This window comes from Cystoisospora suis (assembly GCF_002600585.1).
Source record: "Cystoisospora suis strain Wien I chromosome Unknown contig_1798, whole genome shotgun sequence".
Lineage (NCBI taxonomy): Eukaryota > Apicomplexa > Conoidasida > Eucoccidiorida > Sarcocystidae > Cystoisospora > Cystoisospora suis.
In genome coordinates, this window is record NW_027154598.1 from 25,350 (window position 1) to 44,951 (window position 19,602).

The 19,602-nt window shown below is 54.3% G+C and overlaps 3 protein-coding genes across 3 annotated transcripts in view; 2 read left to right on the forward strand and 1 right to left on the reverse strand.

Annotated features, from left to right (window-relative positions):
• Window positions 1–1,670, reverse strand: part of CSUI_004001 (centrin) — a 3,702-nt gene extending 2,032 nt beyond the window's left edge. The window contains exons 1-2 of the mRNA XM_068064196.1: window positions 1,167–1,670; window positions 27–221 (exon numbers count right to left, since the gene is read on the reverse strand). Of these exons, the coding sequence (XP_067923822.1) occupies window positions 27–221; window positions 1,167–1,169 (198 nt within the window). The 5' untranslated portion in view covers window positions 1,170–1,670. The remainder of the gene's footprint in view (window positions 1–26; window positions 222–1,166) is intronic.
• CSUI_004002 lies at window positions 1,545–6,677 on the forward strand. Its single transcript, XM_068064197.1, has 5 exons — window positions 1,545–3,014; window positions 3,641–3,917; window positions 4,259–4,482; window positions 5,005–5,410; window positions 6,092–6,677. Exons 1-5 carry the CDS (start codon window positions 2,901–2,903, stop codon window positions 6,247–6,249), a joined length of 1,179 nt encoding a protein of 392 aa, XP_067923823.1. The 5' UTR covers window positions 1,545–2,900; the 3' UTR covers window positions 6,250–6,677.
• Window positions 6,678–8,799: 2,122 nt separating this feature from the next.
• CSUI_004003 (microneme protein mic15) overlaps window positions 8,800–19,602 on the forward strand; it is a 33,860-nt gene continuing 23,057 nt past the window's right edge. The window contains exons 1-9 of the mRNA XM_068064198.1: window positions 8,800–9,139; window positions 9,357–9,754; window positions 10,024–10,248; window positions 10,597–10,840; window positions 11,567–11,806; window positions 13,008–13,040; window positions 13,526–13,837; window positions 17,231–17,266; window positions 18,055–18,360. Of these exons, the coding sequence (XP_067923824.1) occupies window positions 9,031–9,139; window positions 9,357–9,754; window positions 10,024–10,248; window positions 10,597–10,840; window positions 11,567–11,806; window positions 13,008–13,040; window positions 13,526–13,837; window positions 17,231–17,266; window positions 18,055–18,360 (1,903 nt within the window). The 5' untranslated portion in view covers window positions 8,800–9,030. The remainder of the gene's footprint in view (window positions 9,140–9,356; window positions 9,755–10,023; window positions 10,249–10,596; window positions 10,841–11,566; window positions 11,807–13,007; window positions 13,041–13,525; window positions 13,838–17,230; window positions 17,267–18,054; window positions 18,361–19,602) is intronic.

A 19,602-nucleotide genomic window follows, 5' to 3' on the forward strand; every position in this document is an offset into this window, starting at 1 on the left:
GTTGGTCTGCCTGGAAACGAACGTACCTCCTCTTTCTTGGGCTCGAAGCCGAGAGCTCGCATCGCCACCTTCAGCTCTTTCGCATCGATACATCCTGAGCCGTCTGTGTCGAAGAGGTCGAACGCCTCCTTGATCTCTTGACGTTGTTCCTCGGTTAGCTCCGCAGGAGGTTTTTTCCCCACCCTCCCCCGAGACAACGATCCTGCTCCCTTCCGAGAGTGCTGTAGACCAGGGGACTCGACACACAACGTCCAGGCCTGTATAATACGTGAGAAGGGAAAGCCAACCCACTGCTGCACTAGAGGCCACACATCAGTCATTTCATCCGCACCTGAGTTCCGCGCCGACGAGATGGAGTTCGCGTGAACCGAGCAACGCTGACACTGCCAAAGACGTATCAGTGGAACTACTATCGACAACGCGCTACGATGCCACCGAAATAGTTTCCCGTCGGCACCGAAAGAAAGGCGTGTACGGAATCCCACCGAATCCCTTCCCCCGCTGCAATTGCGGTACAGGGCCCTTCTAACCGAACCTCAGAAGACACATTCGGTCCCTTTGGTGGCGGACTCTAACGATCTCTGCTTGAGATGAGACTACTGACGATCGGTGTCTCCGTTCAACATCTACCGACTGTCCCTGCACACTGGTGCTGCAATCTCAAAATGTATCAGAATGCCCTCGTGCACAGGTTACGCACGCGGGCATTCAATATTGCGGCATTTATGAGGAGCAGCAAGGCATACAGGTCTGGTCGAAGACTCCTCCACCCTCGTGAAACTCTTTTACTGCGTGGCACGCAACTCGGGGACTAGTGCGACTGCGCAAGAAGGACGAGACAGTATTCATTCCTCGCCGTATGCGACCGAGCTCGGGACATAGAACTTCCTTCTATGAGCTGAGCAACGCCTGCCGAGGACAGGTGAGATAAGTGTGGACGTCCACAGACCATCTGAGCATCTTTCAAAAAGTGTAGACAATGGCCACGAAGCGAGTCGTCTCTCAGCAGTAGGCAGCCGGACAAAGGGAATTGCTCCAACAGCAGGTAACGCCGGATTACCACCGACGCCCGACGGTGCCGGTCCCTACTCCCAGTCAGCCACGCACTCGAGTAGACGTCCACTTGCGGACAACAAAACAGCGATTTTCCTACAGTTCACTCTTACCATTGTCGCGAAGACATTAAGAGCTGGAAGCTGCACGGGACGGCCACCGAAGAAGGAACGGCGCAGCGGCCGCTGCAGGAATAACGGCTAGACAAATCCGAAAAGACAGAATAGAAAAACGACGCATCTGACTCATCCGTCAAAACGAGCAAAAGCCACCGTGGTTGGTGCTTGGAGATTGAGGTCCTTGGAATGCAATCTTGCGCATTCAGGGGGGTTTGCGCATGCCCGCAAGAACATGCATTCCCGTTCCGCGGTCAATGAACTCGAAAGGTTTGCAGCAGCGCAGTATCTTGTCCGCTGTCAGTCGCACAACCCCACCGACTGCCTCGTTCCCTTGGCCGCTCGGTGCCTGCTGATCAGGCGGTCACAGATTCCGTCCTGTCTACCGGTTGGCGGGCCTGAATGAAACAGACTAGTTCAGACAAAATTGTCACCTCTTCGACGCGCTTCAGATAAGCTTGTTCCTCCCTGACAGCGACCTTCAAAGGGGTGCAACGCCGGCATGGAAAGACAGAGCATCTCCGTCGCTGCAGGCGATCCCGGCCGCCGCCAGCTCTGGTTCTCGGGCCACACGGTATCACGCGTCGCCGCTACGCACCGGCTGTAAGCCCGGGTTACAGTCAGTGGTGGAACAGACTTACCAGGACATATTTCGGTGGGATGGGGGGACTCGTGCTTGACTGGTCATTCACTCTCCTGGTAGTATTGAGGGAAAACTTTAGAGGCTTTGTCACTTAGCTCCCTAGATGCGGTCGCACCGGCATCCTTGCCTTCGCGCTCCAGGACCGTCGAGTGGCCAACCGGAACAGCGCCTGTTGCCGCCGGCCGCTGCGCTCGACACGATGCCGTCCCATACGCTGCGCGCCTCAGCTAGTGAGGAAGCTCCTCGCAAAAGGTAATGCAAGAGCGACACACTCCGGTCCCAAGGCTCTTTGAGAGCACACTGCCGTTTTGCGTTACCCCAAGAAGTTTCCGGCGGAGAATATAGAATGAATGCGGCGGGAGCCGCTACGCCCCAGCGATACGGTCGGACAGCTCACAACCGTGTCCTCGACCAATCGAGCTCGGCCTGCCCTCGTGCAGTCACGGTTGATGTTCCGGTTCTGTTCAGCCGAGATTCCTTCGTACGTTTTCCGGGTAGATTCGAAGGTAGGATAGGCTATCTCGCCGCCTTAAAGAACGGGAATGACGGCACGCAGCGGCTGCGCGCGCGGGTTTCAGGCGTCGCAGCTCTCCTCTCTGATTCACGGTGTGTGGAACGAAGGAGGTCTGGAGCGCGCATGGCTTCATTACTTTCCCTAGATCTTTTTGAAGGCCACCTCACTTAATCAGCAGGAGCTCGCGAGAGCCGGTGAGAACAGCAGGGCCGGGTACGCATTCGAAGGCGGCCATAACCCCTTACACTTCACACGGCGGGGCCCGACATAACACCGACGCCATCCTCCCCGTACTTCCTCCGCTGCTTTTTGAGTCCAACGGAATACATAACTGTCCCCAGCAGACCAAAACTGGGATTTCTGACACCTGTAGAGGCATGTTGGCCGCGGGCATCCATCCTCCTGGTCTTCCGTGTCGACATTCGCGCACAATTCCGAAACTGTGGGCCAGTATTGAGATCCGACGGCAAATCGACGATGCATCTCGCTGTGCCCCGGAGTTGGTTTTCATCCAGCTCTACCCTCTACCCACGGATCTGGCGAGCGCGACAATTCTTAAGGCAGACGGGAACCGATGCCAAAAGCGTGCCCGAAGACGGCAGCCTTAGACATACACTGGAGAGCAAGGCCTACCAGGACATTCTTCATTATCCTCGTGATCTCTGGGTCGGCGAGCTCCAAGATTCAGGTAAACTCCTTCCCGGAGCTACCACGGACGGCGTGAAGAAGTCGGCACTGTTTTGCCGAAGAGGGGTTATGTGATGTTTGAGCTGTTCCTGTCTTCGTTGCGCGTGTTTCCTCGCCGGAGTCGTTTACGACTGTTGGTCGGCTCTACTCACACTTTGCATATATCGTAGCTGGGGACACCAGCGCTAAGTTCTGCGCTTCGCCGCTGCGTTGGGAACTCCTAAAGTCTTACTGCCCCCAGGTGTAGGGGGCGGGGTTCCAACGCTGCTCCGACAGTGGCAGTGATAGGTTCTCGGGTTTTGCGCAGTGGTCTGCAGACTACGATATACACGGAGTCGTACTACGACACGTACGCGCACTAGGGCGGACACACGCGCGTGATACGGTGCGCACATCTGCGTGGCAGCACGCGCACACGGTCAGTACAATACAATCACGCCCGTAGTACACGCTCCAATCTGTTTTCTACATGAGCGAAAGCGGACGGATAGTGAATGATATGTGCGTGTGACCGCTGATTTTTCTCTGGAGCGGTGTGCAATATGTGCATCTTACCCGTGGCCGCTTTACCGGGTGTTCGCAGAATTTCCGACATGCCTTTACTTCGACTGGGGCTTTCTTTCTCAGCGGGAAGTCCCGGGCTTCCAGGTGAAGCCGAGACCGCCGTGGGTTCACCCGTCAGATCCAGCAGAAGCAGATATTTCGCCGTCCTATGTCAACGCGGCAAGTATAGAAGCCCTGAGGTCCGCGGCGTGGTTTTCGTTACCCGAAGCATTTGCTGGTAACGGATCGCGACATATTAGTAGTGTTACGCAGCCCGACGAACGTCGCCACGGGCTCGGTGACGTAGAAGACCAAAAGGAGGTCGGTCAGGTCGCGAGGCTCCCAGTGAAGCTCTATACACGTGAGTCGACGGCATCGAAAGGCTCACGCGATGATACGTGAGGCTCCCAGTGAAGCTCTATACACGTGAGTCGCTATGGCATCGAATGGCTCACGCGATGCCGCCCGCCTTTTGTACCACTTTGGCCGTGTCTAGTCAGCGCGTACTTTTCTCTTGATACATCTCTCTGGAAATGATCAGGAGAGGTCGCGGTCTAGGGATAGTTTCGGAGCCCAGTCTCGCTGGGTTACGATGTTAACACTCTTCTCATTGTACACTCATGCTGGAAAGTACTCAGCAGTGTTTCTTCCGAGTTCGCAACAACAGCGTGACTGTCTTCTGACGTGTGTGTTCCCCTACAGCGGTCCGCCATCGCAAGGATAAGCGACCGCTGAATCCAGTTCTTTTTTTGCAGTGTCCTTCCCGGGCCTGCGCTACAGATTACGATTCAGCCAACGAAGGGTCCTGCTCTTGCGCATTCCCCCGATACCACGTGACTGGCCGAGGAGTGCTTGGACGTTGGGGACCCAACCATGCTGCGGATGCTCTTATCACTGCTCGGAATCCTGAGACCGGCAGACTGCAGGTCCGCGCTGACTTGGACTGGGATTGTGAGCGGGATGCACGGTAACTGCTTGGCTGAGTGAGTATCAGTAATTGTGAAGCGACGAGGACTATTCTCGCGTGATCGGCCGAAGCCGTATCGGAATGTTGTACTAACCGTGTCCTGCTGTTACATCGGTATCTATGCCTTCTCTGAGTTCGGCCCGGCTTGTTCGGTTCGCTCCAGTCTCATTTTCAGCAGTTGTTGCACTGATCTTGGTGCACAGATGGGTACTCTGCGAGGTCAGCATCTGTTCTGCATCCACGTTCGTGTGAGCGAGTGGTGGTTGGCACATCAGAGCCTTCAACACACTATTGTCTGAATTACAGCGATGAGTTGTTCTGTCCTCCGATGTGTTGAATGGGTTCTTTTGAGACGCTGCCGTGGAAATATGGAGCCCGGCGTCGAGACGAGACGTCGTGGTGGGTGCATCTGGATGTGCATTTCTTCTGTGGCGGAAGGGTTTCGACTGTCCTTTCCACGATGTGTGTAACGCTCGTGCAGGTCGTGTTGATTCGTCGTACAGACGGCAGTGGAAGATATGCATTGCCAGGAGGTTTCGTCGATCCAACCGATGGGCCGTTCATTGTCACTTCCATTTTACGGGAGTTCCTTGAAGAGGCGGTCGCTATGGAGGAGGGAGCACACAACAGGCAGAGATATGAGGAGACTCTAGGGGTGCTCCGCATGGTTTTTGGGTCTTTCAGAAGGGATAAGGATTCCGGTCAAATCACTTGGGACAGTGAAGAGAGCATCAAATGGGGAAAGCTGATTTACGCTGGTTACGTCGACGACGAGAGAAACACAGACAACGCCTGGATGGAGACAATGGTGCTCCACTGGCACATCGAGCCCCAGTACTACTCAAAGTTACACCTGGAGGCCGGAGACGACGCTTCTCAAGGGACTGGTGAGAGCTCACTGACTTTGTAGCCACGCGTTGCGCCTGCGTGGCAACCGCACGTGATTGTATCATGACAGCCGTGACCCGGTTAGTACCTGGCAATACCATCCACATTTGCGGAGACCGTCTCAGAGTTTATGGAGCCAAGGAAATGGTACTTGAGAATTGCAAGGACGAAAGTGGCTGCCGACGTCGGGGTGCAGGATTGTTGGTTTCCTTAGTGGATCGTAAGCGGATGCAGCAAGAGCTACTGCCCACTACGTTCACTGGGGAGAGGTATCTGCTTGAGGTTTCAACGGACCAGGGATGCGACAAGTGTATGATATGCCCGTTTGTGAAACGGGCCGACAGAGCCGTAGACATTCGAGAGCAGTGGAGCGCCGGAGTCGAGTTTTTGTTGCTTGTTCGGTGTTACAGCTCTCCTGAATCAGGGGTTTACAGCTTGACCACGTGCAACAGAGGGGTATGAGAGGTTTCATCTCTGCTCTGGTAGACGCTTCTTTGAGAAAATACTGACCGGGGGTGTCCCCCCTGAGTCTCCTGACAGGAGTCGCAGGTTTTGAGGGAGAATGTCGTTGTCTTCCAACAGAAGGGATTGGGCGGAAAGTGGTGCTGTTTTGACGCCGCCCCGGACAAGGTATGGTAATCCCACTCGGCGTGTGCCTGTGGTGCCTGTGTGCTGTTCAGCGGCGTTCTACGATATTAGAGGGGATCCCCGGCTTGTAGCCGCTGGTGTAGACCCGCTGAAGAACCTTTACGCGTCGCACTCCGCTTTTCTGTTGTCGGCCGTTGAGAGACTTACTGAGGGGGGTCGAAGCGTACACGGCGTAGCTGAGCAGCCGTGAATGTCGGCGATGGCGCGAGTGCTTGATAAGACAAGAGGGGTCTGATGCGTGCTAGGCGAGCCCGCAGGGTGAATGAACCAGCGGGAAAGCGGAGCTGAGCCTACATGTATCGCGCGTTGCCTCTTAAACAAGGGAAGGACTGTCTGTCGTAGCTGTTGCAGTAACTCCGAGAAAGTACCACCGCTGCGCGCTTGACCCTGCCGCAACGTGCCTTCGCTTTGGTGTTGCGATAATACTAGAGGCTTTCCAGTCTGGCTGAAGTGCTGGAGTTGTCGCAGCGGAGGCTCCACCGCTCCTATCGCCGTCAGAAGTGTCTGGTTACGGAGCCTCCTCCTTTGGGAAAGCTGCCGTAGTCCGGGATCCAGTCAACACCCATCACTCATGGTGTTTCAGTAGTTTGCTTACTCATCTTGTTCTTTCTGAACCGCACATTGAATGTGGCGTAAGCCTTTCGGGTGGCCGCGTGGAGCTGTGGTGCAAAGAAAGACATGTTGGCCCGTTGGTTGTTGTTAATTCAGAAGTGTGTGTAAAGCTACGCTCATGGCCTCGGCAGGGGACGTTCAGGAACGCCACACCATTTCCGATAGTCGAGGCAACGGCGATGCGGTCCGGACCGCAGCACATACCCGCGTAACCCTTCCGGACGCTTCACATTTTTGAAAAAAAAATACACTGGGTAGATCAGCACACACTTGTTTGCGGACACGGCATGTCCTGCTAAAGGTATCTCCCTGTTCCCCCCGGAGTGTCATTCCAGTCCAGCTGTGCACCGGGACATACTACTGCAAATGTTGTGGTGTGCCTGAACGCTCGGATGTTCCTGGACATCCTCAGAGCAGCTCAGTGAAGTCAGCCTACCGGGAAAGAAGGTCCTCGGCCGGAATGCGGGAGCGTGGGTGACCCAGCGCCTGCGCGTGCGTCCAGTTGTCTTCTAGGATTTCAACCGGCGTTGCCACCCCCAGCCGCAACAAATCCCATCTCGTGAAACAGCCAGGACAACACCTTCAAGATGCAAGACCAGGAGACTCTTTCCCTGCCATATCCCATCTGGCCTTGGCCGCCAATGTGCTTCCGGTTTGCCTTTCGTTCATGCGACAGAGGAGTTGCAGAAAACCGAGCGTTAGTCCGGAGTGACCTGTCACCTCAGTCCGCTGAAAAGGCATCTGTTCGTGGTGCACCAAGTCACTGTGCTCGATGCTACCGCCTTGTAGACAATCTTTACGCCACGAATCATTGTCTTGCCTGCACTCCTCCTATGGTCCGAGAAAGGTTCACTCCGATGATCAGAGCGCACATGTTTCTAGACAACCTATCATCTGCTGAAAGTGTCTCCCGTCTGCGGGCACTTGGCAGCCACCGCAAACCGCAGTCTCGCTGGCCCGCAGAACACAGTCTCTGAGGGTGGAATCGGGAGTGAATACGCTGCGACGCGCCTAGTCGTTTCAACCCAGATCATCGAAGCTAGTCTGTTGAGAGAATAAAAGGAACCTTCGCCTGAGTGTAGAGCAGAGGCGACTCGGCACGAGAATTTACCCCAGCTACCACGCTCGCCCCGCAGAACAGGCGGAACGGTTCCGGGCTCCCAGGGTTGAAAGGGTAATTTTCTGAGCAGATGACACGTCCCGTTGCAGCAACGCCGCTTGTTTGCCTTTCGCCAGGAACGCTGACCACGGACTTGTTGGAAACCAGATGATCTTTTTTCTTATATAGAGTAGCGTGTCACGGCGGTCCGCGGAAAAGGCATCTGTCCGTCCCTCTCGCGCGGAGGCATATATAGGGTCCTTCGGAAGAAGATCTCTTATGTTGCGTTTTACCCGGATTTCTCGTCGATCGCTGTGGGACTTTTTTCCTTCCCCCCCGAGCCCAGAAGTTTCTGCCTCCGTGGTTGGAGAGTTGGGAGTACTAGATCTGTCAGAGACTGAATTTCTATTGCCCGGACTGCCTCTCGACGCAGGGGGCGCTCGTTCACCGCATACGCTGTTGATGGAGTGAGTAGAGCTGACACCGTATTGCTGAGCACTCCCGAGCAACCAAGCGGAACAGATCTGAATGCGGAAGAGAAACATAGGTGCCTCCGACGGAGACACGGACCAATAGAGCCAGAGCTGGATACGGTGTAGGTCACGTCTGTCGCTTACACGAACACTAGACTGCTAACGACCGCATCGAGGGGCAGGAGATGCAAAGGCCACAGGCAAAACAGCCATCCTCCGTGAAACATTGTGAGAGGAGCGATTCATCCACTAAGCATCCGTTGGCCTCGAGGACAGAACGGCGAACATCATGCCGGCAGACCCGGGTAACAGAGACGCACCTTCACCGGGCTACACAGTCTTGTCCGGGCTTCTCACGATGCGAGCTAGCTGGCCGAGGCCTCGTGCGATATGCAGTTGGAGAGTTCTGAGGGTTTCAGTCTCTACAGCGAAGAGTGTAGATCGTTGACGCGGTGGTTGCCGTTGTTGTCTTTTTGTCCGGAGGGGAGGGAGGATGAGACGGTCGTCTTTTTGTTGGAAGGAGAGTCCGATACCTGACCTCCAGTTTTTTTCTGCAAGACTCCGCTGCCGGAGCACTTTTCCGTAGGTTTGGCGTTTTTTTCATGGCGACTAGCATTCGTCTCGCGTTAGCGTAGCAGTGGCACGAGACTACTTGTAACCGGCTTTTTTTGAACTGGGCTCGAGGTTAGCTCATTCAGGTGGTGTAACCGTTCTCCGAAGCTGGGTATACTAGTCTGCCGGGGATGGTAGAGGTTTTGGCACGTCTGGGTGCTCACGGGTGTGAGCCATGCACGCTTGCCATCTCTTCAGCAGGGCTTGCCCTCTGCGCTGCGGAGGGCAGGTTTTCGGTGCCGTTCTACTGCTGGCCGTCGTCTTCGGTTGGCAGCTAGTGAATGGTAAGCTGCTAGCAATGCTGGAAATGGATCAACTCACAGTCATCTTTACACTTGCATACATGGTTAGAGGAGGCTAGTCATTGTCGTAAGGGAGTCTAGGGTCCCGTGCAACTTCCAGGGACTGAGCCATGATGATACAGGTCGCCTGCTGGGTGCAACGGACAAGAGGGGCTTTCTGAGTCCGGATTCTGTGGCGTTGTCTGTAATGGAACTGCAGGCTCGACGCCTCGTCTGGAGGTGGGTGATGCGGAGTTAGCGACAGGAAAGTGGACGGCTATCAAGTTCAGCAGGAGCATGACAGAACCGGTCGTGTTCACTTCCCCCCCGAACGTCGAGACGAATAACTTCGGGATGGTAATGATTGGAGACGTCAAGACCACAGGGTTCTCAGCGCGAATGTACTTTCCTTCATGCGCCTCGCCAGGTGGCACTGGGAGCGGAACCAAATTCCCCGTTCACTGGCTTGCAGTCGAGTCAACGTCCGAAGGTTATTTCGATGGCTCTACTAAGCAGCGGGTTGACTGGACTGCGCACGTTGCCACGATATCGTGGTCTGGCACACTCGCGGCCCGCACTGTGCGAAGCAACGCGGCTGCAGTCTGGGAAAACAGAGCAGTAAGGCTTGCTCCGGATGGCTAGACCTAGCACTCACGCAATGCGGCTTGGGTACACGCCGCCGGCCGGGGTTCGAAGACTCTTCGTACGTTTCCACAAGCTTCGCCTCGACTTACATAGGTAGCCGCGTGCTTTTGGACTGTTGTGGGCGTTTGATTTCAGACTCGAAACGTCCACACATTAAAGTTCAGAATCAGAAGGAAAGGATTCAGGGACTATGCAGCTTCAGCGAAGAATCAAATCATTTCGTTGTGGCTGTTTGATTTCAGACTCCAAACATCCTCATTGCAGTTCAGAATCAGAAGGAAATGATTCAGGGGTTATACAGCTCCAGCGAATATATAAATCCTCTCGTCGTGAACAAGAACGAGGGCGAAGAGGTGCAATTTTCTTTCTCAAGGAAAATTTCGTATCGCCGGGATTTTAAGCTGAATATCGGGATATTACGCTACGACGCAGTTCCCGGTGCCATCATCAGCGGGGTACATTTGCAGGTAGGCTCCCCCCGTGTTGGACGTGAAGGAGTTTGATCGGTGTGTGGTGGAATCTGCCGGTTCTGCTTTCACTCTGGGCTTCGGTGGCAGCTTGGACAAGGGGCAAAACACACTTTCCTCCGTCCAAGTGTCGACAAGTGGCTTAGAGGTGTTAGTGAGCACCTTCTTGGTCTGCCTTTGTAGACGTGCCATTATCGAAAGCGAGTTCAGCAATGGATTTCATATAGCTCATCTCTACGGCCAGCACTCTAGGTGAGTACACAGGACGCGCGTGCAGGAAAGATATGAAGTCCCGTTCAGGCGCCTTCCTCTTTGTAGTGTTAAACGTGGTTTTGATCCTGCCCACAGGTCCGAAGCTATGAACTGAAAGCCAACGAATCAACGGCAATTGCTAGTTTCGACTCCACCAGGGCAATTCCCCTTCTCTTCGCAGTACAGATGGCGACCGCTGCAGAGGCGCCGCATTCCCTCTCTTCTCGGCGGCCCCTGTCGTCCAGTCGGAACGACGGTGGCAGCTTGATAGCACTTGAAGACTGCCGAGAATCGGCCACCAAACAGCCTCACGTCTTTTCTGTCACTTCAGCATCGGCAGGTAGGCTACAGCGGGCGTTCGAGCCCAAGCGGTTAGAAACACATCTGACTGGTCGTCAGGCCTTATTTTGGATGCGCACGCTCGCGATACGATCTAGCGTCATTCAGTAGAGAAGGCCAGTTGTCACGAACCGAGAGGGCTTCACTGGCGCTGCTACGGATGGGTTCCGTGTAACGCAGTAACCGTGGAGTACTCCTTGAATACGGCTGTGATCATGTCATAGGCATTCGACAGTTGCGGACTGGTTGACGGCGACCGCGCCGTAGGCGTTCGACAGTTGTTGACCGGTGGGCGTGTCCTTTTGTGGTGCCACAGCTACATTGAACAGTTGTCTAGACATTCATTCCGAATGGAGTATGTCTATGTCAAGACAACAACACGTTGGAGAAAAGCGTTCTCCGGAGCGTACGGATCGGGCGGTGCAGTAGAGTCGGCTACTCGATCTCAGCAAGTGGTATTTGCATTGCCCGCGTCGAGGGCAAGACACATACGCATGTACTCGCAACGGCTTCCACTTTCGTTGTTCTCTGCGTACACCGGTTACTCGGGCGACTCCACAGATGGCTTTGCTGTCAATGCAGGCAGCACCTGCTAGTTGATCTCATGTAACTGGGCGTGAGACTGCCTGCGGGGGTGGTGAGTTGGTGCGGGTGAGGGGGGGACTCGCCTGTGTCCACAGCTTTTCGCCCAGTCGTCGTGCTGCCATACCGGCTGTCCTGTCCGCAGCTTTAAGAGTCAACGGCGGCCCGAACTGCAGAAAGCCAGCCGCTACTGTACCCGCCATGGCAGCCGAAGGGTGCAAACTGCTCTGCGAAACGCTGTGGAACAAGAGGAGTTCCGATTACTGGGCTTGTGAAGATGTCGCTGAGTGTTTCCTCAAAGACATGCGTTCGGGAGACGTGGTTCACACTCTGGCGGAAATCGATGTCACTATGCGCGATACTCTGACATCCGGTTGCGCATTCGGTAAGCGCGCTTCCGGGCTCCGGCCCTCCTTACATCGAAGGCAGTTACCATCTGTTTTGCGTGGTAGTGATTTACACGTTGTATAAACGTTGACATTGCCCGTGGCTTGCCGGGGCACAGTGGTACTCGATCTCTACAGTTAAGCTGAAGCCCCTATATGTATAGGTAGAAAGAAGTTACCATATCCCCCGTTCAGAGCAGGCATCAAGAACATAAAGATCATAGCTAGACCATCTATGGTTTCAATAACGTTGTGTGTTGGAATCGTTCCTGTGCAAATATTTCGGGAACCGCTAAGAAAGAGTTCGATACGGTTCATATCAGACATTATAGTACCCAGGACACTGGATTTTACCGCATTGTTTGTACCTGTTCCGCCGCGAGCCTTTTGAAGGTCCGTATCGGTAGGGGAGTAACTGGTTCACGATTTGTGCCGACGTGGTTTCGAGCAGTGCATCGATGTCGAGTAGCCGGTGGAAAAGAAACAGCGGTCCGTTCGTGGAGTTGGGGAGGGCAGCAACAGCGCTTGGTCACGTTTCTCGTTCGCTCTTCTACGCTGTGAGTTTCCCAACGCGCGTGCCGTGGCCGGTGCTGAGTAAGGTATTCTGTGGCTGTTGCTCTAGCGTAATGTATGTATTTGTAGTTTCGCTTCAGCAAGGCCCGGAATTGTCGAGCAAGGTAACGGCCTTAGTCGCAGAGACCAGGTAGTAATACTGTCGCGAACCGCAGCAATCAACCTTTATCGGTGGTGATTAGAACAGATAGGTGTTTGCACATCATTTCGAAGCGTAATCTTTGCAAGTCCCTGCTGAGCAGAAGCGTAGATAAACAGGACTCAACTGGAGGGTAGTTTTCACAACTACCCTCTAGTTGACTCTAGTTTGGTTGGCAGGACACCTTTTTACACAGTGAGTAGTAAAGTATCAGAGAGCGGAAGCCATTCCTCCACGCATGGAATGAGGGAGCGCGTACATTGCAAGAAGTAGAGTGGAGCAGTTTTCCGTCGAGGGAAAATCAGCCTTCAGGATGCTCTCGAAGTAGAGTAGATCAGTTTCACGTCGAAGGAGAACTAACCTGCTTGTGCATGTTTCTGCTACACCCAAGGTTGACTGACACTACAGCCGCGTACCGCCTCTCCGTTTTGACGTCGGCTGTGATCAACAGTTGTAGTGGTTCGTGATTCGCTTTGTGCTGCTTGCAGAAACGAGGGTGCCGGACGTCGAGAGCCAGTATGGTAGGGCTTGATTGCGAAAGTTCCCGAATGTTAGGCACACCGGACGGGGGCTGTGCTTCATTGACGCAGTACTGTAGGTTTTCGCGTCTGTGTGCACACGGGCGGTACCAGGTGCATTCAGACACGTTATGGCTAGCTGGGCAGATCATACGCAGGCGTCTCCAGATCGGGTTACCTACTAGTGCTAGTGAGCGGCAACAGTGGGAGTCCGAGAAGCAAGCGGTCTCACACGTTGCTTCCACCGAGTGCTGTGGAGGCCGAAGTTTGTTGCTAGCGTTGCCTTCACCGGGAACGTGGTAACTGTAACTGACGGTGCCAGAACTGATGTATACCTAGTACAGCAGTAAAAGGACGGCTGGACCTCCGGATTCGAGAGACGTCGGCCTTTCCCGTGGCAGTCGCACCTGCCAGTGGTGTGGTTCTCGCTGGCCGGTGTTGCAGTGGAGGAGGTGAGCTCTCGCATGTTGTGCGCTTCGTTCTGCCAGATGAGTTTGGCACTCTGAGGGAAGCTGACGCGGAATCTGGTTCGGTGTGGAGCTCTGATGACCACTGCGAGTTAGGGAGGAGCAGAGTCGAGATTGTGTCGGCGCTGTACATGAAACGCGGCGCTCAGTTTCCAGCAGCTCTGTGCGAAGCTATAGATGTAACATCCAAAGTAAAGTCCAAGTGTATCGCGAAGGGGACCCCGGGGTGTATCCTAGGCCACTCGGACCTGCTTGACATGGCGAAGGAGAAATCCTTAGCTTGCTTTAGCTCGGGCGAAGCGGAACTACACATCTTCTTCAATTGTCTTCACGGTAAGCCTTAGCCGCCGGTGTGGCAGCGTAGTATTGGTGTAAGGTAGCGTCTCTCGAAGACAGAAGGCGAGCCTTCGTACCCTCCCTGAGTATTTCGTGTCCACCTTGGAGATGTTTAGACTCCCGCGATGACACAGAGGACACCGTTGAGTCGCGCCAGGTAAAACGGGCTGTGGAAGGAAAGGCACGAGTTCCTGGAGTTCGAGGGAGCTTCCTGGTCACTGTTGACTGCGGGCAAGTGAACGGCAGTGGTACCCGGACGGAACCATCGCGTGGTCTTTCTCGCGGCTTGCCATATTATTAGGTAGCTTTGTAGGAGTGCCCTTGGTATTTCGCTCTAGCTGGAACCCAGTACCGACCTCACGTCGTATCGTTTTACGGAGCTCAGGGACGAGCCACATACATGGTCGGCGCAGGAGTGAGACCACTGCGCGGTTCAAAGGCAGTGAGCTTGGACGCTAGTTGTTTCGAGGAAGAGGACAGGAAGACGTCAGAGAAGAGGCAACGGGAGCCACTGGTCAAAATTTCTCTGTTGCTGCTCTTCCTAGGCGTTCGCAACGGTGTCTCTACACTCTACATCGTACGGCAGCTCTGCTTCAACCGGAGTAACAGCCGGTGACTGGGCTCTGAGTGTGTACATCTAGAGTGAGTGTTCTGTTTTTCAAAGGCGCCCATGGCTCGCTTTTTCCACCGCATGTGGCGTTTTTTTCAGACTACTACACCTTCGACTGCTTAGCGTATAAGCCATCTGGTTACGACGGATCCACAGGCAGCTGCACGTGTCCGAATGACATGTCGCCGTGCACACGCCAAGAGGTTCTCGTGGAGAGCAGGTGGCTAGAGAGCCTTAACGAACCGTATGTTTACAGCCTGAACCAGCACATCCTCTACGTCACGCCGCTCCATGGTTTTCAGACCTTCGATGCGCGCACGGATAGTCGTGGAGCTAGTTTTTGCAGCCAAGAGTCACTCTTTTCCTTCTGCAAAGGTATGCTCTAGAGTTGCTAGCTGCGGAACAGTCAGGCTGTTGGCATGGCGTCTTAGTAGTCAACCTGACAAAGCTGTGATGAGGCCGGACAGGAGTTCGGGAGTATGCTGTTGCCGTAGGCGCGAACGCAAGAGTAATTTTTTTTTGCTGTGTAGCTGCAGCTACGGCGATTCATTTTCAGGGATTCCTTTTCTCGGGTGGCTATTTTTTCCACACTGGGCTTCTGCAGCCGATTCGTCTTTTGTAGCCCCTATAACTGCAGGCCTCACTTCGCTCTTGTTCTCTATTATACGAAGGTGAACATTTGATGTCTCATGTCTCCGGGTTTTAAGCCTTCGCAGTACTCTCCCATTCAGCACTCCTTCTGTTTCGCAATGTTTTTCCTGCACAGGGGAAAATTTTCTCGGTATGGTAGCAGAGTGTTTTACCCCGTGGCGTGTTGTCGTCTTAGTTGAGAATTCCATGCACACGTGTCTCTTTCGAAGAATGGCTTTTCTCGACTCGAGGCCCCAGAACAGCTGCCTTCTCAAAAGATTCCTGGGAAACAGCGCAGCTGTGTACGACAGTTTCGTGCAAGAGAGTATACGCCTTTTGTTGGTGTATCTCGACGTCAGCTCTGGGATTCTTCTGAGGGCGGTGTTCAGACACGCGTGGAAGTACAGGCCTGGTTACGGCGTCTCGCTCACTCGACACGGCGAGCCGAGCATCTTCTGCGATAGTAAATCTGCTTGTCTGGGAGCGAGACGTCGCCTCAGTACACTTGCTCGAGTTTCACGGGGCTGAGGTTGCTGTTTCCTTAGTAGCGGCTACAGCGCGTTGAGTCGCTCATGACTGTCTGACGCTCTCCTGTGTTTGCGGATCACCTGTCGGCAGAGACAAATCTACAATCAGTGGCCCGTAAGTTTCCAGTCTGACCAGTTAAGGCTGTACAAGACAGACGGATCTGTGGAAGAGTGTGCACGTGCAACAGCTGCTATGTCTCGAAATCCCGTTTCACCTGAAGGGATGGGAATTAGTCAACTGGTATGTGTGAAAGTGTGACGCATAGCCGTCTAGTGTCTGTGCATCAATCCAGCTCGCTTACGGGTCCCTCCCCGCAGAGAGAGCGCCTGGGTAGTGTCGTAGGCCTTTTGCATGTCTGCAGTCTTTGCTTAACGTAGACTGATTTGTCTGCAGAGATCTTGCAGTGCTGCGCGGTTCTTGCGGCGCGGACGACGCGCTTCTCCTATCTGCTCACTTCGTATGTATACTTAGAGTTTGGTCTGTCTACTCGGGGGCGTTTGAAGTCTTTGCGTAGGGTGCCGCGAGCAGCCTCGCTCACGGGTCTGGTTTGTTTGCTAGGGGATGGCGACCGTGTGCATGTTCCTCGTCCTCCAGGGAGTATGGGGCCGAACTGCTACTCGGTCACGGGTGGGCCAGGTGATCTCTGCCGGCTACCTTGCCTCGAGGCCTGGAACACGTTCCTGAACGAGCATGGGTCGACATCGACAGATTATGAAGGCGACTTCATCAGTTTCTGGGCCTCGTACTCTTTCGGGAGCATCCCGCATCAGAGCTCCACGGAATTCGTTGATCGTCTACGCTCGTGCACTTTCAGTACGTCAGCAAGGTTTATATTCTCATATCAGCCGGGCAGCCACTTTCGTACAACTACCTGCCAACCTCGTAGAAACGTACTCTACCAACAATTTGAAATCACGATGAATTGCCTAGTCTTGATATTGTTAGTGCCAGCCCTGTGGAGGCTCGCCTCCTTGGGCAAGTCGCAAGTGTGTGTGTTGGCTTTGTGGCTGGGGGACCCGCCTTGGCAAACCTAGTTTCCGTCAGGCAACAAGTTTGTGCGTGTGACCGTGTCGATTCAGCCAGCTCTTGCGTACAGGGTCCTGAGGAGCCAGACACGTTTCAGCGATACAAGTTTGGTACCGGTGTCTGTAGTTTATGGGCCCACTACACACTGTCTATGACAGTGTACTTCTAGTGTGTGAGGGGGCAGTATGTGTAGGAGAGTTCTCGGGCATGACCTCGGGCGGGACTGGAGGAAGGACGTGTCCAGACTGATCTATTTTATCACCAGATATGCGTCCGAGAAACCTTTGGCCCTGCAGTTTCTGCTGCATGTACGACGCCTTTCTGCGTCGTACCATTTTTCGGTTTCAAGGTGTTTGTGTGGCCCAGACCGCGGGGCACAGACTGCCTTTCTGGAGTGAAGGTAGACGGGTGCTGCTGGCTGTCGCGTGAGGCTAACTTGTGGTGCCCTGCAGTCACTCGTTTCCCGAGGACACTGTTGGGTGGTAACAAGAGTTTCTTCATAACGAGTCAGAAAGTATCATGTGGACGCATGGAGGGGTCAAGCGAGTCCGAAAGTGTATTGTACTTTTTTCTGCTGTTTATCGCTGACGGCTCAGGTTCCAGGCCCGGCACTGCACCGCGGGAGCAATACGGTACGTTTCGGGTGTGGTGAACAGGCTCCATGCACTACGGATGACAGCGGCAATGAAGAAATTCCCACGGCCTGACATGCGCTCCGGCTTTGCGTCAGCCACCCGAGTGTCCGGCTTCGCTCGCTGTTTTTTCAAGATCGCGTGCCGTGGTATGGGGGGGATGTACACTCGCAAGGGTTTTGTAAAAAGAGTACTTGTTTCCACAACAAAGGGAAGAACAAGTACGGGCTCAGCGCGTTAGGATACCCAAAGCACATAGACTATGCGTGTTTCCTGAAGGTACGCGCTTGAAGGCCTGCGCAGGTGCACGGCAACACATGTACCAACGGCACTGTGGATAACGCACTGTTTGTCGATGCAGTCCACGTAGTCATGGGAGGTGGAGCCGTACTACACACAAATGCGAGACTTGCCCGCGTTTCAGAACACTCTAGGGTTCGTTGGCGAGCGGCTTTTCCTACTCGATAGATTACAGAGGTAGCGCTGATCAGTTTCTTAGTTCGTGGGGACGGTTTCCTGCAGTCCAGCCTCCGGCATGTGACACAAGGAACCTCGCAAGCTTCGTCTGTGCCGACATCTATATGTAGAGAGATAGTTAAGAATATAGAGTAGGTTGCCAGTTGCGACCGGGGGAACTGCGCGCGCCACGGAAGTGTGTGTTCGCCATATGAATCTGGTGTTCCTGTCTCTCTTCGGGGGCGGCGTCTTGTCCCGGGGAGTTCTAGTTGAGTGTGCTTCAGTGCTGGGCTCCACGGTAGGCGCGCAAGCTTCTGTGTGCGGTCTTCCAGAAAAGGAAATCCATCAGGAGTTTGGATCGCTGCAGTCGCTTACAGTTTCTCCGGGTTGTAATCCCAATGAGGTCCCTGAGCTGGTTCAAGCGCTAGCTGGAGATCGAAAGGCTACCGTCCTCGGATATCGTACGGCGGGATGTCGATATGAGGATGTCACTGCGAGCGTCGCCAGTTTGTGTGGCGCCGCGTTCGCGTCGGGCAGTGTTAGGTGCTCTGTGCCAGTGTCATCTCTCCCAACCAAGGCGGAGCTGTGTCCGAGGTTCACTTCAGTCGGACTCACTGTTAGGACGCGCTGCATCCCAGGTAGGAACTCCAGTGTTTGTTTGGCTCCCTGAGGCTTACTGGAGGCACAACACTCGTCAGAGGAATGGAGAACAACGACACATCTTCTGAAGACGCGGCAGTTCGTTTTGGTGAAAAGGGTTCTCGTTGGTAGTATCAGCGGCCACCGTGTGGGATATGGGCTGGTACTGTCGAGTGTTGCGTGTGTCCAGGCACCAAGGTTCCTGAAGACTACACCTGCAGTTTGTATCCCACGACGGGGAAGCCGAGCGCGAGCGGCACCTCTTGCCAGTGCCCTAACAGCGCCGATCCCTGCACGTACTCCGAGGCTAGAGTTACTGCATCCGAGTGGCAGGATGAGACACGCGCGGGAGACGTGGTTACGCTGGCCGAAAATGTGGTATTCATGTCGACTGGCGGAACGGCGAAGAAGTTCACCGTTACGGATGCGCATACTTCCTTTTGCTCTCGGAATCCCAGCCACTTTGTGCTATGTAAAGGCAAGTCGGCTGTCGCGAAGAACGACTGTTTGTTTTCGCGGCGTACCGGTGAAAGAGGCCTCAGCATTTCCAAGTGACAGCGTATCTCACAAGTCTCGGTCTGTGGAACTGACATGCTGATTGACAAGGAGGGGTTGTTCCTAAGCGACCGCTTGTGCGATCATCAGCTGTATAAGCACAAGGATGAATATGTATATGTCGGTGTGATTTTCTGGTATAATGAAACATGGTACTTTCACGGCAACTAGCTCGGAAACCTTGGAGCTCCCGGGGTAGCGGCAGGACAGTAAGGAGGTATTCGGGGTAGTTTTCCTCCTGTTTCCGTCCGAGTCACCCAGCCTGATAGTGAGATCTGGCTCGGACAGGATGCCGTATTGTCTGTCCGAATTGAATTGCAACACTGAAGTAGTGTGGGTAGTGTGTGGCCGTTTTGGAGCACGTCCCGGGGTCCCGTGTCCTTGACCGTTCATCGGTGCATCCTGTGGTCGGAGCTTAGCGTCCGATCGCTGCACGATAGACGCACACCGTCAGTTGAGGTGTGGCCTATTACAAGAGGTTCCGTTTGTAGGAGCGGGCCGAAGACTTCCCACGCAATGTGTGCCCGTTAGTGTTACCAGCTTCATCATCAGGAGTATAGGATTTCAAGGAGCAGTGGGCCGACAGTAATTTCTTTTCCTTCATCCGGAGAGAATATTGCCGGAGGACTACTCCTTGGTATCTATTCCTCATGATCAGCCTGGGAATACATTCTCTGACTGAACAC